This window comes from Squalius cephalus, assembly GCF_949319135.1.
Source record: "Squalius cephalus genome assembly, chromosome: 18".
NCBI classification, from domain to species: Eukaryota; Metazoa; Chordata; class Actinopteri; order Cypriniformes; family Leuciscidae; genus Squalius; species Squalius cephalus.
In genome coordinates this window covers 36,447,881-36,471,527 of record NC_137139.1, presented here as the reverse complement: position 1 = coordinate 36,471,527, position 23,647 = coordinate 36,447,881, and the positions used below count along the sequence as shown (strand labels likewise).

Sequence of the window (23,647 nt, the reverse complement as noted above, 5' to 3'; positions counted from 1 at the left end):
GAACCGGACCCCTTCAGGAGAGTCCTGGCTGAAGTTGGTGTTCACAGAACCGGACCCCTTCAGGACAGTCCAGGGCTGAAGGTGGTGTTGACAGAACCGGACCCCTTCAGGGACCCCTTTTTCTCCGAATACCCTCCCAACATCACTCAAGGAAAATGCCACTCTATCCATGCAAGTTTCAAACCAACCAGGTCTTTTAAATAGATAATTTGTACCACCTGGATGAATTTTTAACTCATTGTTGTGGCAAATCTACATTATTGTAAAATGTATTGTGGCCATCTTGTGGTCAAATGAATGAACAGCATCTAAACCAGTCTGTCCCGTAAGTGCAACTGATTCTTCATGAACATTTTATTTGTTTTTATAGAATTCTAATAGTTTGAAATATGTAGAAACAATAAATGACTACAACACTACAGTGAATTTACCAGTGTATAAGGATAAAATTGTCTTTAATTTTTTTTTTTCTTCTTCATATAAAGTTTCAAAGCAGTCAGGTCTTTATATGTGAGTACAGGAAACATGAACAAATGTTTGTATTGTCAAGAAAAAAAAAAGACAGAATCCAGTTATTTGCAAATATAATCATTTATTTGTGGAATGATTCACATCAGAAATGCAACATAAACATTTAATTTCTCAGAAACACCACAAACTATGAAATACATGGAAACAAAAGAAGAAACAGGACTGAGCTTTTAAATTGCCTGATAAATGTATAATAAGCAGTTTAATAGCAACAACAAAGAAAAGCACGTACAGTAACATCAATTGGCAAATGTTAAACAGTTAATTTTACTGGTTATATTTGGTTACAGCCGGCCAGCCTGTGTGGAAACGGATCCAGTCGAAATAATGTGCCACTTTTGTGTAGACCCCAGGATTATTGGGTTCGCCACATTTATCACCCCAGCTCACTATTCCCCATACGTACGACACGCCAGAAGCGTCTTTACACACCAGCGGCCCTCCAGAGTCGCCCTGACAGGAGTCCACCTTCCCCTCCAGGTCACCTGACACAGAGCACAACCAATGAGAGACCAGGAACTGGTGAACCAAGAGTCACTATGCACATGGCACTGTTCCGTTAAATAAACAAAGGCTTAAACATTAATTACAGAGGTACAGGCCTACAGTACAAGTTCATATAATAGCTTTACGAATGCTTTGCTACTTGTCTGCTGATTTACAGTTTGTTTTGAAACATTTTCACTCAGAAATTGCTAGTAAATTTGCAAAGAAATGGCAAGTAACACATTGAATTAAATGTGAAATTTTGAAGAAGAAAGAAGTTTATGGGCTCTGAAAATGATCTCTGAGTTTCCCAATCATAAATACGATTTGAGAGGCCGTTCATGTCTAATTTCCTGATGAGGAAACTTGTATTTACGATGATTCTGATAGAAAGTGCAGGCAGTATTATATTCTGCGTATGATCACAAATTTTAGTGTTTAGTCAAACACACACATACACAATCACACACAAACGCACAGGCACACGCACACACACACACACACACACACACACACACACACACACACACACACTCGCGCACACACACACGCACACTCGCACACACACACTCGCTCACAAACACACACACACACACACACACACACACTCGCACACACACACACACACACATACCTGCACACTCCATTCCAGGGAGGAAACGGTCCTTGTAATATTTCTGGCAGTCACCAATAATCGTCACATTTGCCCATTTTAGAATCGCTGCTGACATTCCCGCTTTAAACAAACAGACATAGAGACAATAAAACCAGAACTGTAACCCCAATAATAATCTAAAACCCTGTTCACACCAATAACGATACTATTAAATAATATAATATTAAAGGGATAGTTTACTAAAAAATTTAAATTAGCCCATGATGTACTCACCCTCATGCTAGGTGTATGATGTGTATTAAAAAAGCCAGGACATTTTTTAATATAACTCTGATTGTATTCGTCTGAAAGAAGAATGTCATTTACACCTAGGATGACTTGAGGGAGAGTAAATCATGCGAAATTCATTTTTCATTTTTGGGTGAACAATCCCTTTAAAATTAAAACCGAATGAATCGATTAAAACTAAATTAAAATGATCCGCATGGCAGCGTGTAGCGAACCTCTGTCTCGGCCCCAGCCGGAGATGGTGCAGGTGTCGCTGGGCTGGAACTGTTGCGTGGACCAGGGCACACACACGGCTCGCACCGCCGGGTTATCCTGCATACACTTGTCCGATAGATTCAGCGGCTCAAGCTGCACCAGAGCGATGTCGTTGGCGTAGGTTTGTGCGTTATATTCATGATGGATGATGATGTTCTTCACCGGGATGCTGTCTGTCGTCGACTGCTTACGAAGCTTCTTCCAGAGAGAGAACTTGATTCGGTAGGACTTTGGTTTGGGCCTAAACACACGACACGCAAATGCACAACTGTTTCTCAGTCGCTGTTCTGTACAGGTTGATCAAAACGTGTGCCGATTGGTAGTGATGGCCGTTTTAAAACACTGCTTCGTGAAGCTTTGAAACCTTTACGAATCTTTTGTTCCGAATCAATGGTTCAAGTGTATCAAGTGTATCAAATTTCAATGGTTCACCGCTGGGGGCGATGATCTCTGATTCATTGAGAACCAATGAACAAGTGTCTGTAGGTTTTACCTGATCTCTGATCAGTTTTATACATTTGTAGACATTTTAATTAGACATTAGTATAATTAAAATGAATACTGGTAGTTAATAGTCTCTTATTGGCCTGTTTAGCTGAGCCATTCATAAAACAAACCCGGACAATTGATAAGAGAACATAGACACTCAATAATCTAATTAGATGATTAGATAATTGCATTTGAAAGATTTTACTTTCAATAAAAAATTGCAATAGATTTGTAAAAGGTATTTTTATGCATGTTTGGCCCGGGTTTTTGTTGCATTTACACTGTTCTGACCACTAGGGGTCCCCGTGGAGACGAGTGTCGGATTGTTTCGAAGCCTCGACTCACTACGGCACATTTGCTTCAACTGTTTCAGAGTTCCACGAAGCCTCGATCTGCCCACCCACTACCGATTGGTTGTACCTGACACAGTGGGCGGCGGTCAAAACCCAGCAGCCGCCCAGATACGCCCCTCCACAGTGGATCGAGCCTTCGTCCTGAATGGCCACCTGCCACTGTATCTGAGTCTGCAGGGACAAAGGTCAAAAGGTCACACACAGAGGTCAAACCAAAATAAAGAGGCATTTTTTTATGCTAAGTGAACAGTTTTGACAATTTACTGATTAAGCTACATTGTCGATATTGTACAAGCAAATGGGCTAACTATATTAGCATCCACACCAGCAGATGATAACTATAACGATAACTATATTAGCATCTCCACCAGTGGACGATAATAACTATAACGATATCTATAACGATAACTGTATTAGCATTCATAGCGGCTGACGATAACTATTATTATAATGATAACTATATTAGCATCCACACCAGCGGACGATAACTATAACGATAACTATTTTAGTGTCCACACCAGCGGACAATAACTATACAATTAACATATGATTAACTGTATTAGCATTCACACCAGCCGACGATAACGATAACTATATTAACATCTCCACCAGTGGACGATACCTATAAGGATAACTATATTAGCATCCACACCAGCGGACGATAACTATAACAATAACTATATTAACGTCTCTACCAGTGGACACTAATTATAATGATAACGTCTCGGTTATGTATGTAACCCTCGTTCCCGGAGTAGGGAATGGAGACGTTACGTCAGTGACGATGAATGGGGTTTCACTTAGAAAGCCTCTCACCTTCGAGTATAAAAAACAAGCCAATGGCAAGAAAATGCCATGGGTCTGCGGAATTTGCATAGCGTAACTCCGCCCCACCTCGTGGGTATATAACGATGTATGCTGGCAACATGCAGATATGTTTCTCCGCTGAGGAACCCAGACTGAACTCCGGCGTTCCAGCGGCTTGCCGAGGGAAAGACACATGCTCAGAGAGGCTTACAGTGGAAATACACATGTGGGGGTCGCCCAGAGGGGGAACCATGCACATGGAGGCACCTAGCCAAGTGAGAAAGCTGCCGGTGGCATAACTCTGGTGTTGGCGTCAACTGGAGGAATTCAGGGCTTATTAGGCTCACCTGAGGAGAATATCGCACGTATCCGTCCGTGGAGAGGAATGGCGAGCAAGCGAAGACACCTGAGCAGAATCTAGTACCGGCTGATTGAAGCGAGTACATGAGAAGAAACTGGCTCTACTCGGAGATTATAGAATCTTGCAAATGTGTTAGGTGTCGCCCAGCCTGCAGCTCTGCAGATGTCTGTTAGCGAGGCGCCATGCACTAGAGCCCAAGAGGAGGCCACACTCCGGTGGAGTGGGCCGTCACACCAAGGGGGCATGGTCGACCTTGTTGCTGGTATGCCAAAGCAATGGCGTCCACTATCCAGTGAGACAGCCTTTGCTTGGAGAGAGCCTTTCCCTTCAGCTCCCACCATAACAGACAAAGAGCTGGTCTGAGGTCCTGAAACACTGTGTTCTGTCTACGTAATCATGGAGGGCGCGTATTGGACAGAGCAGTGCCAAGGCTGGGTCTGCCTCCTCCAAGGGCAGCGATTGCAGGTTCACCACCTGGTCTCGAAAGGGTGTGGTGGGAACCTTGGGCAGGTATCCAGGCTGGGTCTCAGGTAGGGTTGGGAACCGAAAACCGGTTCTTATCCAGAACCGGTAGTGTTTTTTGAAAAATACCGGAACCGTGCAAAATTCCTAAGTTTCGGTTCTGGGTCGATGTGTGGGCGAAATGCTGGGAGTTTATCCTTTAATAGCGACGTCTCACATTCACCTCATGAATATTAAAATAGTAATGAAAGCAGAGAGACGATCTCGTTTCAAACACCCACGCGATCTTATTCCTAAATGACAAAAACTTCACACTGGAACATTCAAATCTGTTTGCGCTGTCGCTGAGAGAGCAGTTGTCAATATGAAACAGCTTTACTTTCACAATCTTTTCAACAACACAGTATCGGTATTTCGGTGTTACAAATATTCAAATGATCACAGAAGTACTGAAATAAAAGTTTATAGTTCGAGAATAAACACTGATGTCTACGGTAAATCACCTTTTGAAAGTCGCTTCAAATAACGAAAATTCGCTTCAGAATTTACTAAATGTACAGTATATAATGAGCGAGTACATCATAAATGCCTTTTTTCAAACCGTGTTTTTGTCTTATCCTGAATCACTACTGTAAGCCTGTAATAAGTGTTTATACTCGGACTACTTTACACCGGCACCGCTGCGGAGTAGCACAGTGCCTGAGTGACTCACCCGTGTCATAGAAATAAACATAGAGAAGTAGCTCCGGCTACAATGTTCTTCCGCAAGACGCATGCAGTTCTGTTTATTTAACTGCTAGAGTGCTGATTCATCCAGTAATGAAGTGAAGTCTTTATGAATCAATCATTCAAATCGAAATATTATGTTTCACCTGTCTGGATCTTACATGTGTGTTCAAGCATATTCTACCCCTTCTGAGAGGGTATTCTCCACTGCTGGAGATAAAATGAGCTATAGGAGAGGTCCCAAATTATCCTCGAGAATGCAGTAATATTTATTTTCCTTCAGAAAAATTAATTATTTTTGCAAAAATTGCTAAATAATATGTTGAATTTGTACACATTACCAGTCTGTTAAACTTATTTGACAAGTATAAGAAATAAACACAAAAATGATTGTGCATTCATTTGCACCCTTACCACTATTTTTTATTTTTTATTAGTTGTTTTAATAATTTGTATTGAATGGGAACCGGAACCGGAATCATTCAGCGGAACCGGAATCGGAAAATGTCTTACGATTCCCAACCCTAGTCTCAGGATAATGTGAGGCCGGCCCGAATTCCAGGCAAGCTTTGTCAACCGAAAATGCCTGCAGGTCTCCTACCCTCTTAATGGAGGCCAATGCAACCAGGAGAGCTGTCTTCATTGACAGGAACTTAAGCTCCACTGATTGCAGAGACTCAAAGGGAGCACTCTGCAGGGCAGTTAGCACCAGTCTCCTCGATCCTCTCAGGTACCTGATGATCAGGTCATGCTTTCCCAGAGACTTACCTTCAACTGCATGGTGATGTGCGGCAATAGCGGCAACATACACTTTAGGGTGGAGGGAGACAGCCTTCGCTCCAACACTTCTTGCAGGAAGGAAAGCACGCATACTTGCGGAGGCCCCGCGGCCAGCTGTGCGCCAGTGTTTCCGTGCCGAGCGTGCCCTCGGTCAGGGAATAAAACATGTCGCAATGGGACGAGTCGTGGGAGGCAAATAGGTCTACCTGTGCGTCCCCGAACTGATCCCAGATCAGTTGAACCGTCTGGGGATGGAGTCTCCATTCTCCAGGCGGTTCAGGTCTCCCGGGATCTAAATGGCTCGAAGTGACCTCAGATGCTTCTGACTCCATAGGAGAAGGTGGCGGGCGAGTTGCGACATACGGCGGGTGAAGGTCTGACGGCAGGTCGGAGTAACAGGTACTCGGAGCGTGTCGTGTTGCCATGCCCACCTCGGGACTCAATCGTGAAGCCAGTGCTGAAGCGGTCTCAAACTAAGCAATCGGAGCGGCGTTGCTGCGGATGCCATATGCCCCAGGAGCCTCTGAAATAATTTCAGTGGAACCGCACTCTTGCCCTCGAACTGTCTCAGGCAAGTCAGCAGTGACTATTCGCGCTCGCTCGTAAGCTGCGCGCACATGGCGACCGAGTCGATTTCCATACCGAGAAAAGAGATCCTCTGCACAGGGCAAAGTTTGCTCTTTTCCCAGTTGACCCGAAGGCCCAGAGGAGCTAGGTTCCGGAGTACTAGGTCCCTGTGTTCGCAAACCTGGTCTCAAGAGTGAGCTAAGATCAGCCAGTCGTAGAGATAGTTCAGGATGCGAACCCCGTGTTCCCGTAGAGGAACAAGGGCTGCCTCGACAACTCTCGTGAAGACGCGAAGAGACAGGGCTAGCCCGAATGGGAGAACCGCGTACTGGTATGCCCGCCCCTCGAAAGCAAACCGTAGGAATGGTCTGTGTCGAGGTAGAATAGAGACATGGAAGTAGGCGTCCTTCAGGTCGATTGCTGCAAACCAATCCTGTGGCCGCACACATTCGAAAATGCGTTTGGCAGTGAGCATCTTGAACGGCAGCCTGTGAAGGGAGCGGCTCAAGACGCGCAGGACCAGGATTGGCCGTAACCCACCGGTTTTCTTGGGAACAATGAAGTAGGGCTGTAGAACCCGGACTTCATTTCGGCTGGAGGGACAGTCTCGATTGCACCCTTCGCCAGTAGGGTGGCAACCTCCGCTCTCATGATAGGGGCATTGCCACCGACCATAGTGAAGCGGACTCCCTTGAAGCAGGGAGGAGTCCGTGCAAACTGAATCACATAGCCGAGCCTGATGTTTCGGGCGACCCAGCGGAACAGGTTGGGAGCTCTAGCCAGGCTCCCAAGAACTGTGCCAGCAGGGTCATGCGAACCACAGACGTACCCTCGGTGGTGCAGCGAAGGGGTGGGGGGTCCACTGCTACCAGCTCTTGAGAAGAACTGAGCCCTAACTCCAAGCTGCCCATCTCAAGAGTGCTGCTTAACCTGGTGTAGGGGTGCAGGCTAAGGGGCGGAGACGGGCGGTGCCACCATCCTCCTCCTGCCCGTGGCCGAAGGCTCGAGGGGAGGAGCCGCAGGGAGGCAGCCTCAGCGGGAAGCAGACTAAGGAGACCGTTCGGACGGATGACCGTTGGTACAGAAGGCCTCAGTCCACTTCAGGGGGGGTCAAAGACTGTTGGGAGCAGTCCTCAACCACACCGCCGAGCAAGCCGCCTGTCTCAAGAGTGCTGCCTATCTAGGCATTTAGCCGGCTAAGGGGCAGAGACGGGCGGTGCCACCCTCCTGCAACTTTCCTCTGCTCGGGGCCAGCAAAGGTTTGAGGGGAGGGGCCGCAGGGTGGCGGCCTCAGCGGGAAGCAGACTAAGGAGACCGCACAGACGGATGACCGTTGGTGAAGAAGGCTTCAGTCTGCTTCTGAGGGGTCGAAGACTGTAGGGTACAGTCCTCAACCACACCGCCGAGGAGCCCAGCCTGGGACATGGGGAAGCTGAGAAAATTAATTCTCAGACCCCCTCTCATCAACCTGGCTCAGCCCATTCCTGGACCACACTTGTGGACATCACCTGGCCCAGGGATCACGCAGGTACCGATGTCGCCCGTAGAGTGAGGTCAGTAGTGTGCATGGCGGATCGACCAGCCCGGACATGGGAGGCATAGCATCCCTGCGTGGGGGCGTGGTCAAGTTTCCACATTCTGTCAGTGTTGGCCAGGGAAGGACCAGCGTTCCACGGCGGCCTGGTCTGACAGAACTCCCGGGTCAGCACTGCCTCGAAGGCGACACACAGCACTGCACGATAGTGTCAGAGAACATACAGCCCATGATCGCCACGCGATCGAGTGCAGCGAAGGCGGAGGACGCCTGCGGGCCGCGATAAGTCATGGGGACTCTCGCGAGCCGGAGGCGTCCTGATGCACGTCCGGGAGAAAGGCACTGGGGACGAGTGCTGTAGAGCAACACGCGCCCAGGAACCAATCGTCAAGCCTACAGCGCTCGAGGGGAGAGCGGCGCCACTCCAACAGATGCTTTCAGCTGCCCGGGAAAGCATGGCCATCAGAGCTCTGGATCTGACTCAACTAACGCTGACACTCCCGAGAGAGGCAACGCAGTCAAATCCTCATTTCCAGAGGAATCAAGCCTGCCTTGTGATGCTGTGAGTGACATGACACCACCTGCTGGAGCCCCGAATGAAAACACTGGGTCCCCGAGAAGAAGCCCCATGGTTTGTGATGTGGAGGGGGGCGTGGCCCGAGGAATGCTCATCGGTATTATGCCACACCGTAACCCTCAGATCACCCTGGCCACCAGCCAAAGTATCCCCTCTCGAGGAAGAGATAGATTGGGGTGTGGCAGAGGGGACTCTCACACGGAGATCATTGAGTCACGATCTATAAACATAGCAATGGTCATGTTCCCGCAATGAAAACATGACTCATCCACGAGCGCTGCCGAGTTTGATTAAGCCCAACACGCGAAACAGCGCTCGTGACCGTTGATGAATCACGTGCCCACATCCAGTAAATACACGGGCGAGCCATCTTGAAAAGGACGTGCCGCGTGCAGATCTTTTAGAGAGAGGAAAAGCTCAGCAGAGTGCTGAAGCGCCCAGGGAGAAACACACACCCTGTCGGCAGATCACTGCACAGATCAGCAGCAGGCAATGCGATCTCGCTTGAACGCGCCGTCACACCAACACACTGGAGAGCCACTCGTCTCGTAGAGTGAAGATGATTCAGAATGGCTTGTAGGAGCGAAGAGAACTCTTGGCTCAGAAGCGAAAACATATCTGCATGTTGCCAGCGGATTTCCTTATATACCCACGAGGTAGGGAGAAGTTACGCTATGCAAATTCGGCAGACCCATGGCATTTTCTTGCCATTGGCTCGTTTTGTATACTCAAAGGTGAGAGGCTTTCTAAGCGAAACCCCATTCGTCGTCACTGACGTAACTCGTAGTGACCACGAAACGGGAACTATATTAGTGTCCACACCAGCGGACAATAACTGTGCATTTAAATGCACACAAGTACAATTGTTAAAGATGTCCGTCTTGCGTGTGTTTATATTGAAAAACAATGGAAAAGCAGAGCAGAGGAATGGAAAACGGCTCATTTGAACATATTTTTGTGTTTTTATTTTTGTTATTAAAAAAATAATACCAAATTACAAACAATAGGACAAATACAATAAAACAAAACTACAAACGAAAAAAAAAAACTGTTTTAAGTTATTCGGTCCAACTAGCATAAAAGTATGAAATACTACAGTAAATTAATAATAAAATGTCTTAACTGTATGAATTAAATATTGATAATACATTGATTCTTATTAAAGCTATTAAAGTAATTCAGCCAAGAGCCTAGCTTTTTATGCGAATAACCCCCAAGGCATTTTAACATGATTTTGTGAATATTTGACCTTTAAAGAGAATTCCGATTCACGAGCACTTCAAAATGTCCAAATGTTTTAAAAACGTTAGTCTTGGTTATGCGAATGTTAAGGGAACATTCCATTTCGTAAACATTATGGGATTACCTTTCTGAAGTTTTCTGAAACACGCTAAAACGATTCAGAAAAAAAAACATTCCATGAACAATGTATAAATAATGTTTTTGTGAACATTATAAAAGACCAGATAACTTTGAACGAACGTTACTGGAAGAACGAAGTTCTGAGAACATTAGCTGGGTCAATATGTGTTTTTTTTTTTTTTTCAAAAACGATTTTGAAACGTATTGTGTCACTTTGCACCAAAACAGATTGTTTGTATCTTTATTTGTGGATAGTTACGTGTTTGCATATTATATAAAAGAAACACTATATAAAAGTTTGATCAGAAGCTTGTATGTTTTATCAACTGAATTAAAGGTTTTGGTTTTGGCAATCTGGATTCTTGCACATCTTTTTAAAGAAAGAGATTGGCCAGGAAGTGGAAAACACAATGGGCCCTATCTTGCACCCAGCGCAATTGACTTTGTACACCGACGCATGTGTCATTCCTATTTTGCACCCGCGCAAAGCACGCTTTTGCCTCCACAGACGCACGTCGCTAAACTAGGGAATGAACTTGCGCTCCCTGGGCGGTTCAGCGCAAAAAAGGAGGCGTGTTCCGGCGCAAATGTTCCCTCATGCTATTTTGCAGGTTTAGAAAACAATTGCGCCACTAACCAGGAAAAAATAGTTTAAAGTCAGTGGCGCGTTGCGCATGTTATTCATGCTATTTTAAGGGCGCATGCTTGGCCATAATCAATGTAGCGTACAACACGCATACACTTTGATTCTCTCATCTACACAGAAGCAGCAGTTTTCATTTTTGCAAATCATACATTATTACGATAGATAGATAGACAATTTATTATAAAAGCATACATCTAGCTTACACATTTACCCAAATTATCATATGCCTTTTTAACCGAAGCTAATCTGGGTGGGTTTCTCCATCCCCAATGTCACTCCTCTGTGTTTTACGGCCGTGACGAGAACGTCGGTCTCCTCGGCTGTGAACCGCTCCTGGCAAATCCGCCGTTATAATAGGAATCCCCCATGGAACAAGCGCGCCTGCTCTTAAAGGGAATGTGAGATGAGCTCTGATTGGTTTATTTCACGTTACGCCCAAACCACACCTCTGAGTAATGAAGCTACTTCAGACCAACCCATTTTAGATTTGCGTCGGGCGCAAGAGTCATTTATCCCACCGGGAAAATAGCAACAGCGCCAAGACCCGCCCACAAAGTTACTTGCGCTTTGACACTTGTGTTTCACATCGTTAAAATAGGGCCCAATATATATATCATCATACTGCCCAGCCCTAGTGTTTCTGTGTGTTTCACCACTGACCGGTAAGGCCTCTTCCCCTCCGACTAAGCGTTTTCTGCGTTGACGTGGAGTCGCGTCCTCCTCTTGTTTGTATGCATACTCCAGATTGGGAACGCCACACTGCAGCTTGCTCTCGGTAGACAAACGGATTGTTCTGATCTCTGTAACAACATGTGTTGATTCAGCTGAAGGAAGCCTGTGGAGATACTCCAGATACATATACATTTGCCCAGCTAACAAAATATATTCCAAAGAATGTTTTGCTAACATTCCCATTAAGTTGCAAAACATTATTTCTGAATGTTCCCAGAATGTTCAAAATGTCCTGTTTTTTAAATGTTTCCAAAACGTTTTTTCTTGGTTATGTGAACGTTAATGGAACATTCCATTCTTCAAACATTACGGGAATGTTATTTCTGAAATTTCTGAAACAAGTAGTAACATTTAAAAACCGTTAGACGAACATCCAACTAGAACATTTCAGAAAAAACATCCCTTGAATGATGTATAAATAATGTTTTGTAACGTTTTGAGAACATTATAAAAGACCAGATGGCTTTGCACGAATGTTCTATTATCGTAACTGGAAGAACGTTTGTTCATAACATTGAGAGAACCTTGACAGAACGTTCCCTGTCGGCCCAGATCCGGCCCACATCTGGTACGCATTGAATCCACATGTACCGGATGTGGCCCGGATCTGGTCCGGATGTTGCTGTCTGAACTTCTGGAGGTTTTTGTTTGCTGAAGTGTCAGACATTGGATGTTCAGTGTCATAAGAGTTTGTTCTCACCCAACATTGGATCAGAAAACAAATCTTGCGGATTAACCTCCACCTGTTTGGTGTTTTCTGAAACGCAAAGAAGAGAACAGGCAGTTATTGTGTAACAAAAACACTTCTAAAAGTCTGCAAGTATGACCGACTGAACCTTCTTACAATTCCTTATGTATTTCTTTTGTTTCATTTTTACATTGGTTGGGATTCCCATGGAAGCTTGTTTCGGCCATGGAATGATAAAAAAGGTGAGATATAAACTCGCAATTGGAAGAAGAAAGTCTGAATTGTGAGATAAAGATATCTTTTTTATTTCCTGCAGCACAGAACCACGTTGAAACAAATGTTGGCAACACGCAGCAAAGAGAAATTAGTTAGTAAGCATTTTGAAAAATACATCTCAATCACAGTTTCTCACAGGATGGTAGGGCTGAAAAACAGTAAGTAAGTAGTTCCATATTTGCTTATATATCAAACTGCGTGAAGAAAACACAGGTGTGGTTTGAATGTTTTGAAATGTTGCCATTGAATTCACGAAGTGTGAGCTCTCTCCTCAGGCGATCTAGTCCTGTCTGAGTAGGACTGTTGAAAGAGACGCTTGTTCTGGAACTGAATCCTGAAGTAAGAAGATCTTAAATGAGTTCACTGACCTTCCAGTTCATCTTCTCCTCCCAGACAGTCCCTGACTCCGTCTCCAACAGCTTGACGGGGAATACAGACGTCCGACTTACAGTGGAACGCTTTGTTTTCATCACATCCTTCACAACACAAACGGGAATATTAGGATAGTCTTGCGTTTTTAATTCTGTAAGATGTTCTTAATTTTTTATTATTAATAACACAATTACAAATGTAATGCATTTCATTAAAAAATAAATAGTGCTTTATTCAGAAACAGATGGGATTGTGGGAAACAGGAAGAGGAATGATGATGTCACGGACAGAGACAGGAAGTGGAGACTCACTCAGGCAGCACATCTCGTCACTGTTGTCTCCACAGTCGTCAATGCCATTGCAGAGTCTTCCTTTCCCTATACACTTCCCGTTCACACAGAGGAACTTCTTCTTGCATTCATCTACACAGGGAATAAGCATCAGTGTGTGTGTGTGTGTGTGTGTGTGTGTGTGTAAGAGAGAAGGGTCAGCAGATTATAACACAACATGATTTTACATTAAACGTTACTTTTTGTTCTATTGGGGTCGATCATGCCGTGATCAATAAAATTACTTTTCAATAAAAAAACTCTAGTGAAGATGCAAAATAAGTAAATTTTATGTCCGATAATAGTTGGATAACAATGGCGAACAATAGCGATTTCAAGAAAATTAAGTGAATTAAAGATTTGAATGAAGTGCCAAATGCACTCGCTCATTAAAGGGATAGTTCGCCCAAAAATTAAAATTTTCCAGGGGTTAATAAAAGCCTTCTGAAGCCAACCATATTTATACCTTTATAAACTATAATCACTGGCTTCTGGTAACGACTCTATGCAAGTCTAGTTCCGGTGGAAGAGTGACCTCTGACCCGATGCACGACGAGTGACCTCTGACCCGACACATGAAGAGTGACCTCTGACCCGATGCACGACGAGTGACCTCTGACCCGATGCACAACGAGTGACCTCTGACCCGATGCACGACGAGTGACCTCTGACCCGACACATGAAGAGTGACCTCTGACCCGATGCATGACGAGTGACCTCTGACCCGATGCACAACGAGTGACCTCTGACCCGATGCACGACGAGTGACCTCTGACCCGACACATGAAGAGTGACCTCTGACCCGATGCATGACGAGTGACCTCTGACCCGATGCACAACGAGTGACCTCTGACCCGATGCACGACGAGTGACCTCTGACCCGATGCACAACGAGTGACCTCTGACCCGATGCACGACGAGTGACCTCTGACCCGATGCACAACGAGTGACCTCTGACCCGATGCACGACGAGTGACCTCTGACCCGACGCATGAAGAGTTACATCTGACCCAACACATGACAGGTGACCTCTGACCCAACATATGAAGATTGACCTCTGACCCGACACATGACAGGTGACCTCTGACCCAACACATGAAGATTGACCTCTGACCCGACACATGACAGGTGACCTCTGACCCGACGCATGAAGATTGACCTCTGACCCGACACATGACAGGTGACCTCTGACCCGACGCATTAGTGAACTCTACCCCGATGCATGACCTCTGACCCAACACATGACCTCTGACCCGACACATGAAGAGTTACATCTGACCCAACACATGACAGGTGACTTCTGACCCAACACATGACAGGTGACTTCTGACCCAACACATGACAGGTGACTTCTGACCCAACACATGACAGGTGACATCTGACCCAACACATGACAGGTGACTTCTGACCCAACACATGACAGGTGACATCTGACCCAACACATGACAGGTGACATCTGACCCAACACATGACAGGTGACTTCTGACCCAACACATGACAGGTGACTTCTGACCCAACACATGACAGGTGACATCTGACCCAACACATGACAGGTGACTTCTGACCCAACACATGAAGATTGACCTCTGACCCGACACATGACAGGTGACTTCTGACCCAACACATGACAGGTGACCTCTGACCCAACACATGAAGATTGACCTCTGACCCGACACATGACAGGTGACCTCTGACCCGACGCATTAGTGAACTCTACCCCGATGCATGACCTCTGACCCAACACATGACCTCTGACCCGACACATGAAGAGTTACATCTGACCCAACACATGACAGGTGACTTCTGACCCAACACATGACAGGTGACTTCTGACCCAACACATGACAGGTGACTTCTGACCCAACACATGACAGGTGACATCTGACCCAACACATGACAGGTGACATCTGACCCAACACATGACAGGTGACATCTGACCCAACACATGACAGGTGACATCTGACCCAACACATGACAGGTGACATCTGACCCAACACATGACAGGTGACATCTGACCCAACACATGACAGGTGACATCTGACCCTGACCCAACACATGACAGGTGACATCTGACCCAACACATGAAGATTGACCTCTGGCTTTGACCTCTTGGCTTCAGAAGGCCTTTGTGAACCCCTGGAGCCGTATGGATTACTGTTATGATGATGGAAGCACTTTTTATTGTAATTTTTGGGTGAACTAACACTTCAAAATAGGATTTTTTTTAAGCACCTTTGCGTTGATAACACTTTGCGACGGCCACCTCAGGGCTTTCTGTGATTGGCTGGGGATTATAGATGGTGCACTCAGCCAATGAGAGCTCAGATCCCGTGCAGCGAACCTTCATGCACTCCTCTGGCCAACTCTTGGCTTTGTCAAGAGACGAATGGTTGACTTTAGTCACCGTCTCCGCTCCTCTGAGACACAGACAGAAGAAGAGAAGCAGTAACATGAAACATGTTTAAAAAACACATCCGAAACATGTGGAGTGCAGAGGATTCTTGTGTGTGGTGATGAGTGTGTGTGTGGTGATGTGTGTGTGGTGATGAGTGTGTGTGTGGTGATGAGTGTGTGGTGATGTGTGTGTGGTGATGTGTGTGTGGTCTGTGGTGATGAGTGTGTGTGTGGTGATGAGTGTGTGTGTGGTGATGAGTGTGTGTGTGGTGATGTGTGTGTGGTGATGTGTGTGTGGTCTGTGGTGATGAGTGTGTGTTTACCTGGGCTCATTCAGAGGGTTTCGGCAAACGACATTAGCTGCCGCCATATTCCAGTCCTTGCCACATACAAGCATTGTTCCCTTCACTGTTTTAATCTTGATCACATTATGATTGGCAGATTCCTCCAGAAGGACCTCCACCTTCTCCTCCGCTGGACACACACATGTGCAAACACACAGGTGAGGACTGTATAATCACACAGCAAATCATCTGACACCTTGAGTTCCCGTCAGTTTGCAACACATTCTTTGAGTTGTCAGAAATACTGTGCTGTGTTTTTCTTGAAATCGTATGATTATGTCATTTAGGGTCATAAACATGCAAAGTTTCAACTCTCTCTGATGTGACTGTCTAATGTGCGTATGATATATGATGTTGGTTTATTGATCTCCTGCATTGACACCATTATACGAGAACTGAACTGAGCTGGACGATGACATCACGGTTTACTCCAGAGCGGTGTGTGGACAGAATTAACGGCACCCCTGGTAAATATGATCAAAAATGGCTATAAAAAAATAAATCTGCATTGTTTATCCTTCTGATCTTTCATGTAAAAAATTCGCAAAGTGGGGAGGAAAATCACATTATGTAATAAATGTTTTTCTCCAAAACACGTTGGCCATGAAGAGTATCCCATGTCTACGGTTAAATATACCGCTGGATCTTATATGTTGAGGGCTATTTTTCTGCTGGAGGTCCTGGATTTCTTGTTCAGATACACTAGATTCTAGCAAACATCAACAGATAAAAAAATCAAAACCTGACGGCCTCTGCTAGAAATCTTATAATGGGCCGTGGCTGGATCTTCCATCAGGACAACGATCCAAAACAAACATCAAAATCAACACAAAAATGTGTTGCTGAGCACAAAATGAAGCTTCTGCCATGGCCGTCCCAGTTCCCTGACCTGAACCCTATAGGAGATGAGTGGGCTGAACTGAAGAGAAGAAGCACAAACATGGATCTGGGAATCTGCAGGATCTGGAGAGATTCTGTATGGAGGAATGGTCTCTGATCTCTCGTCAGGTGTTCTCCAAACTCATCAGGCATTATAGAAGAAGACTCAGAGCTGGTATCTTGGCAAAAGGAGGTTGCAAAAAGTATTTAATAACAGGGAGCAAATAATTATGGCCAGCGTGTTTTGGAGAAAAGCATTTATTTTATATTTTATAATGTGATCCCCCCCCCCCCCCACACACACACACACACACTTTCAATTCTTTTACTTCACTGAAAGGTTAGATTTTTGCAATTTTTTTGAATGAAAGATCAAAAGGATAAACAATGCAGATTTATTTTTTACAGCCATTTTTTATCTTATTTACCAGGGGTGCCATTAATTCTGACCACCACTGTATATAAATTAACTAAATTAATAACTTTTTTACAACAAAAATTAACCATCACTGAACTGACTTAAGCTGGACTGTGACGCTATTCTCTTCTGGAAACACACTTTGTTGCGTTATTTTCCTGTTATCTCTGTAAAGCTGCTCTGAAACACTGTGTGTATAAATAAAGCTGACTTGACATGACATGTTAGTAAATTTCATATTTAAAGGCAGCTGCACAGACCCAAAATAAAACCCCCAAAATTATGTATTTTGTCATGTCAGTTTCTAAACTGCCCTCTGAGGCATTTATGTTTACATTTATGCATTTGGCAGATCATTTTTTTTGAAGAAAGAAACAGAGGATGCATTAAATGCATACATTTTTATCAGTTTATGCATGTGAATTTTGCTGGGAATCAAACCCTTGATCTTGGTGTTGCGAGCCCCACGCTCTATTGTTGAGCGTCAGGAGAGCATAAAAAAGAAAGAAATCAACATTTTAAATTTAAAATGACAAAAAAAAAAAATCCAAATTTTAAAATATTCACATTTAGTTGTCAACAAAATAGTTGTTATATAGTTTTTAAAATCATATGTCCTTGTGTTAACTTTTTTAATATGTAACCAAGAAAAAACATTTTTAGAACATTTAAAAAACTACGTTTTGAGGATTCAAAGAAATCCTATTACTAAAACCGTAATACTTTTTATGCGTTTTGGCCGTTCGTTTACACGACAACGGCGTTTTGGGTGCATTTTGAAAATGCAAACTTTTGAAAACGGGTTTAAAAGTGCAGGTTTTTGAAAACGGTCTCCGTGTAAACAACGAAAACGTGAATCTCTGAAGACGATGACGTCATCCACATATATTACGTGTTCAATTTATAGTGTTTCCTCGCCATCTACTGGCCTGGCAGCAGAATACAGCGTTTTCAGTCGTTTTCGCGGATCTGTGTGAATGTGGATCGTTTTGACAATGGCGTCGTCTATACGCGGAAAACTCAAAGGAAAAACGCCTCCGTTTTAAGCATAAACGTACTCTTAGTTAATGAAGGATTGTGTCCTCACCTCTGCAGACTGAGCCGAAGTGAGAGAACGTGGGCTGGCTGGATCTGCAGGAGATGGCTTTGGCCTGACACATGGAGTAATACTGGGATCCGTCTAGCGTACACGCTGGCTTATCCTGACGTGGACACTTGTACGGTATCTTACAGACACACTGTCCCGAGATACATCGCCTCCATGGAGGACAGAACACTTTTGAGCAAGACAACCGTGTGTAATTCTGATGCAGACACTGAGCCGGTCCCAGGAAATCCTCATTAGATTCTTTTGGGGGGTTTTGGTGTTTTCTGCCGGGTTTGGGTTTTGGCGTTTCCTCCAAGTTTGGATCCGGTTTGTCCTCCAAGTCTGACTCTGTTTTTTCGTCCAACTTTGGATCTGGTTTGTCTTTTAAGGGTGAATCGGTTTTTCCCCCCAACTCTGAAACCGGTTTGTCCTCCAAGTCTGACTCTGTTTTTTCGTCCAACTTTGGATCCGGTTTGTCTTTTAAGGGTGAATCGGTTTTTCCCCCCAACTCTGAAACCGGTTTGTCCTCCAAGTCTGACTCTGTTTTTTCATCCAACTTTGGATCTGGTTTGTCTTTTAAAGGTGAATCTGTTTTTCCCCCCAACTCTGAAACCGGTTTGTCCTCCAAGTCTGACTCTGTTTTTTCATCTAACTTTGGATCTGGTTTGTCTTTTAAAGGTGAATCTGTTTTTCCCCCCAACTCTGAAACCGGTTTGTCCTCCAAGTCTGACTCTGTTTTTTCATCTAACTTTGGATCCGGTTTGTCTTTTAAGGGTGAATCTGTTTTTCCCCCCAACTCTGAAACCGGTTTGTCCTCCAAGTCTGACTCTGTTTTTCCCCCCTGAACCGAATCTGGTTTTTGCACTGGTTTTTGGTGGATTTTCTGTTGGACTCCATCGGCTGCTGGTTCTCCCTTCAGAGTCTAATAAGATAAAATAAACTTAATAAATAAACTAAAATAAAATGTCAAATGTACATCAATCCATTAACCATGGAAGCTAGTTTCCACCACTGAATAATTGTAACTCTTTACCTCGCAAATGTAATTTATGAACTCATAACACCAAACATCGTAGTTTTAACATCAGAATTCTGAGATAATTAATTGTGAGTGGCAATTACAAGCTTCCATAATTAACAGTAATGTGCCATCGATGTGAATGATGTTAAAACTGTAATAATACTGTAGGAAAATGAACATGACGTGAGTAAAAACAGCGTGAGATTAATTTGTCTGTCAGTAGATAAACTGGTAATGAAGTAAGAACATAAGAAAGTGAGCTGAATTTCATCACAGTTGCAAAATTTCGCAATTGGTGATGGTGTCTCTGATCACAAAACTCTGATGCTGAATGTTTTATCACAAATGTGAATTGCACCATTACATACTGTAGTCAATCATTTTATCCCTTAAAACTCATCTTTGATCACCTAATGACACATTTAAACGTTTCTTCCTGTGAAAAAAAATCCGTCATGCCTTAAAATAATCTTGAATGTAACTCGACACGTTGCCTCATTTAGAGCCATGAATATGCTAAAGCCCCGCCTCCACTCACTCACTCACAGCAGCTCACAAATTAAATCGCTCTAGTGATGGGCATTCCGGCTCTTTTTCGTGAGCCGGCTCGTTTGACTCGGCTCACTGAAAAGAGCCGGCTCTTTTTGACTCACAAACGGCTCTTTAAAAAATATGTTTTAATTCGCTTAAAGTCCACCACACAACTGTGCAACGTGAATATTCACATTTTTAATTGTCCATAACAACCCAAAAACGAGCCTGCTTGCCTTGCACATCTAATTAATTGGCAAAGTTATGACTGACTATTTTTCTTACCTTCTTTTTTTACTTTTTAATGTGGATATTATTGAGCTTGTAGAAGTTTAGCTCTTGCGTTCTTCTGAACATCTTGCGCTGCAATTGCCCGATGTCATTTCTGAGTCATATCAGACCATGATCTGTCTCTCTTTTAAATGCCTATTCCACAGTGGTAGGCTACGATTGGCTGTTTTAAAATATAATTAATATCGAAACAAAATAACAAAATAACCCAGGCGGTCTCATCTAAGAGACGTTTAGGCCTCCTCCAATAGTACTGACAGGTGTACTATTGAAACTTTTTTCATTTGATTGGTTCAACCGCCACCCGCCCGAATTGAATTAAAATATTATTTTTCGTCACATCATCCGCCTGATCCGCGGTTTTTCCGCATCTCTAGTGTGTGTGTGTGTGTGTGTGTGTGTGTGTGTGTGTGAGTTTGCTCTGCTCTCCCTCATGCAGTTTAATTGGTTGACATCGCGTGTATGATTGACATGAACAGAATGTGAGGCTGATCAGACAGTCGAAACAAATGTGTGTGCGCCTTTAGGCCTATATAATTATGTTTTTGTTGGTTTTTGAATTAGTCAATTATTTTAAATGCAATTAAAATCATTCATTATTTCATTATTAGCCTACATAATGATTTAATTTATATAGGCTATATTTTTAAAAATAGAGTCGGCTCTTCAGACATGCGAGCCGGCTCCCGTCGTTCACCTACAAGAGCCGGCTCTTAGATCCGGCTCATTCGCGAACGACCCATCACTAAATCGCTCAACTTACAGTAGTAAACGCTGCACAATGGTGTCGCGCTTTACAACGTCGGACTCATAACAGTAATTAATATGATTAGCCTTTTGCTTGACTATGTTATCAAACAGCTAATAACGTGTTGCTAACACAAAACATGTTCCCGTTCGCCATCTCAGTCTGCCTTCTAACACTCATCAGAAACGCTTTGAACAACTCAGGGGACATTCTACCAGAAACGTACATTATCTGTCCTTGAATTGTTACAGTGACTAAAAAAGTATTTCATCCAAAAATTCCTAAAACTGGCTCATAGTTGATTTCTGTTAGTTGTTCTGTAAAGGAATATGTCATTCATTAGGTTCTCAGATATTTTTTTCTTTATTAAAAACACTTTTGAAAATTACAAATCCTGTCCATGTCCTTGTCCTCAGCCAAATTGGAGCTACAGCTTCCATAGTTTTGTTATGCTAAAAACTGTTATTTAGGAAAAAAGCTCCATCAATAACAAGTTTAAGCTGTTATCATTCACATCAACTGATCAAAAACATGAAATTATATATAAATTCTACAAATAAATTCTATTTTACAACTGTCCCCATGTTTTGGTCAGTCCTGTCACGTTTACATAAAACTCTACATAAAATGTGTGAAATACGCCTTTAAGGGTATCACTCAGAGGAAGTGACATCATTTGATCCAGATGAAGCTGACATTGATCAAGGCTGCATTCTGTCATTGAATTGTATGATTTTAAGCTTTTTTTTGTGTTTTTTTTAGGAAGACGAGCTAAAGGGTCAGGCCCTGTCACGGTTAAACATTCCAGAAAATAATGAAAATGTTTTAAATTCAAAATATGTCTAAAAAGGTTACTGAAATTCCTTGCTTGCATGTTAACAGTTTTTATGCTAGCATGCTAGCAGGCTGAGTAATGGCAGTTTAAAATGGCCAACCGTCAGGCCCTGTCACATCAGGCCCTGTCACATTCCTGTGTGACACGGCCTTACAAATTAATGTTATTGTTCTTTTTTATTACATTTATTGCATATATTATGTATTTAACACATGCAATAGTAAAATGAAGGCCCAGGTGCTTGATTTTTATACAACTGTGGCCATGGAATTTAAACACAGTGATTTCAAACAGTGATTTAAACACCTGAATTAAATTATTTGGAGGGCTGTCCCAATACTTTTGCCAATATTGTGTATGTCCTTGGCTGAATTTTACCATAGTCTAATATTACATTAACATTAAAATTATAATAATAATTTAAAAAAGAAATGGCAATCAAAACTTAAATAAAGAACACAAAACATAACTTTTTCTGCATCATCAAAATCCATAAAGTCAGTCCTGTCACACAGGAAATATGACAAAAGTGTACTATTTGAGGAAATATTAATTAATTAATCTCTTTAACTGTGTAGATGAAGGTGGGGATATATATCCACTACTATCCACTACTATGTTTTTGTAAAAATCTCCTATGTAAAGGTAGTTATTTTACAACTATATGAGTGCCTGGTGGGTATTCTGTGATTTTTGTGTACTACAGTTGACCGAAAAGTTACTTATATTTCTTAAAGGAATTATAAAACCATGTTAGATACAATCAGGGACATGTGATCAATAAGAAAATGCTATTTGTATCAAAGAAATTCATTATGAAACCATTCTAACAAATACAAATTTGTCTGTGACAGGGCCTGACATTTTAGGGGTGAAATGCATATAAAACTGTATTTTATTCAATCATAAAAACATGCTGAGATGGGATGATATGTTTCTCTCATAGTTTAACATGTCCTCCATATGACTCAACGTTCAGATTTAAGAAAAATATATTTTTTCCCCCAAGATTTTTATAAGTGGAAATGTACGTTTCTGGTAGAATGTCCCTCAGAACGACAGTGGAGAAAGGCATATAATTCATCATAACATCGTTATACATCATACACCCGCTATATTGATAAATCTACCCGATTTTTCATATCTACAGAAAAATATACCGAGATATCCTGGCTTCTCTCGAGACTCCCCTGCTAGTTCCCCGTTAATCAAATGCTAAAGCCCGCCCACATTTTCACCACAGGGGGACTTTAAAAACAACATTAAATTATTTTAATCCTAAATCTTTTGTTATTAATATAATATTTCTATTATATGAAAAAATTTGTAATCATTACTATAATATGAGGAGTGTCCTTTCTGCGTCAGCAACACCAAATGCACTTTTGGAAAAATAACGACTGTTTTCGCACAGGTTTCCAAGACATTACCGGAGCAGACTTGATTGAACGGTCATGATTGTCTTTTATACGATGAGATGAAAGAAACAGAAACTCACGGCGGTCTGGAAGAGAAGACACATGCAGATGAAAGCAGCGAGGACCTTCATGACTCCTGCAGCTCTTGCTCTGTTCTGCTCTTTGTCCCGTCAGAATCAGTGACCGTGAGGGAGGAGAAACGCTTATTTACACTTCAGTGATGTGCAGATCTCAGCGATTATATGTTAGGGGTCAATGCCGTGACGTTTTCTGTGTACAAGTGCATTATTACCTTTGAAAATAAATTAAATATATTCATATTATATATAATAATCAAAACAGCTGTTTTCTATGTGAATGTAGCCTAGTCAGATGTAATTTATTCCTGTGATCAAAGCTGAATGTTCAGCATCATTACTCCAGTCTTCAGTGTCACATGATCCT

At 43.1% G+C, this 23,647-nt stretch overlaps 1 protein-coding gene across 1 annotated transcript; it reads right to left on the bottom strand.

Annotated features, from left to right (window-relative positions):
• Positions 1-429: 429 nt before the first annotated feature.
• On the bottom strand, positions 430-23,647 carry cfi (complement factor I). The gene is made up of 12 exons (XM_079849158.1): positions 23,284-23,647; positions 18,360-19,281; positions 15,955-16,105; positions 15,470-15,654; positions 13,220-13,330; positions 12,905-13,012; positions 12,273-12,329; positions 11,501-11,640; positions 3,086-3,189; positions 2,137-2,417; positions 1,652-1,753; positions 430-1,016 (listed from the first exon to the last, which is right to left on the bottom strand). Exons 1-12 carry the CDS (start codon positions 23,332-23,334, stop codon positions 799-801), a joined length of 2,430 nt encoding a protein of 809 aa, XP_079705284.1. The 5' UTR covers positions 23,335-23,647; the 3' UTR covers positions 430-798.

Excerpts from the sequence above, each read along its gene's own strand:
- cfi (XM_079849158.1), bottom strand. The coding sequence starts at position 23,334 with ATGAAGGTCCTCGCTGCTTTCATCTGCATGTGTCTTCTCTTCCAGACC. Across the intron at positions 1,754-2,136 it reads CGGCTGGGGCCGAGACAGAG|CGGGAATGTCAGCAGCGATT; the intron begins GTTCGCTACACG and ends GTTTGTTTAAAG. Across the intron at positions 1,017-1,651 it reads CCCTGGAATGGAGTGTGCAG|GTGACCTGGAGGGGAAGGTG; the intron begins GTATGTGTGTGT and ends GCTCTGTGTCAG.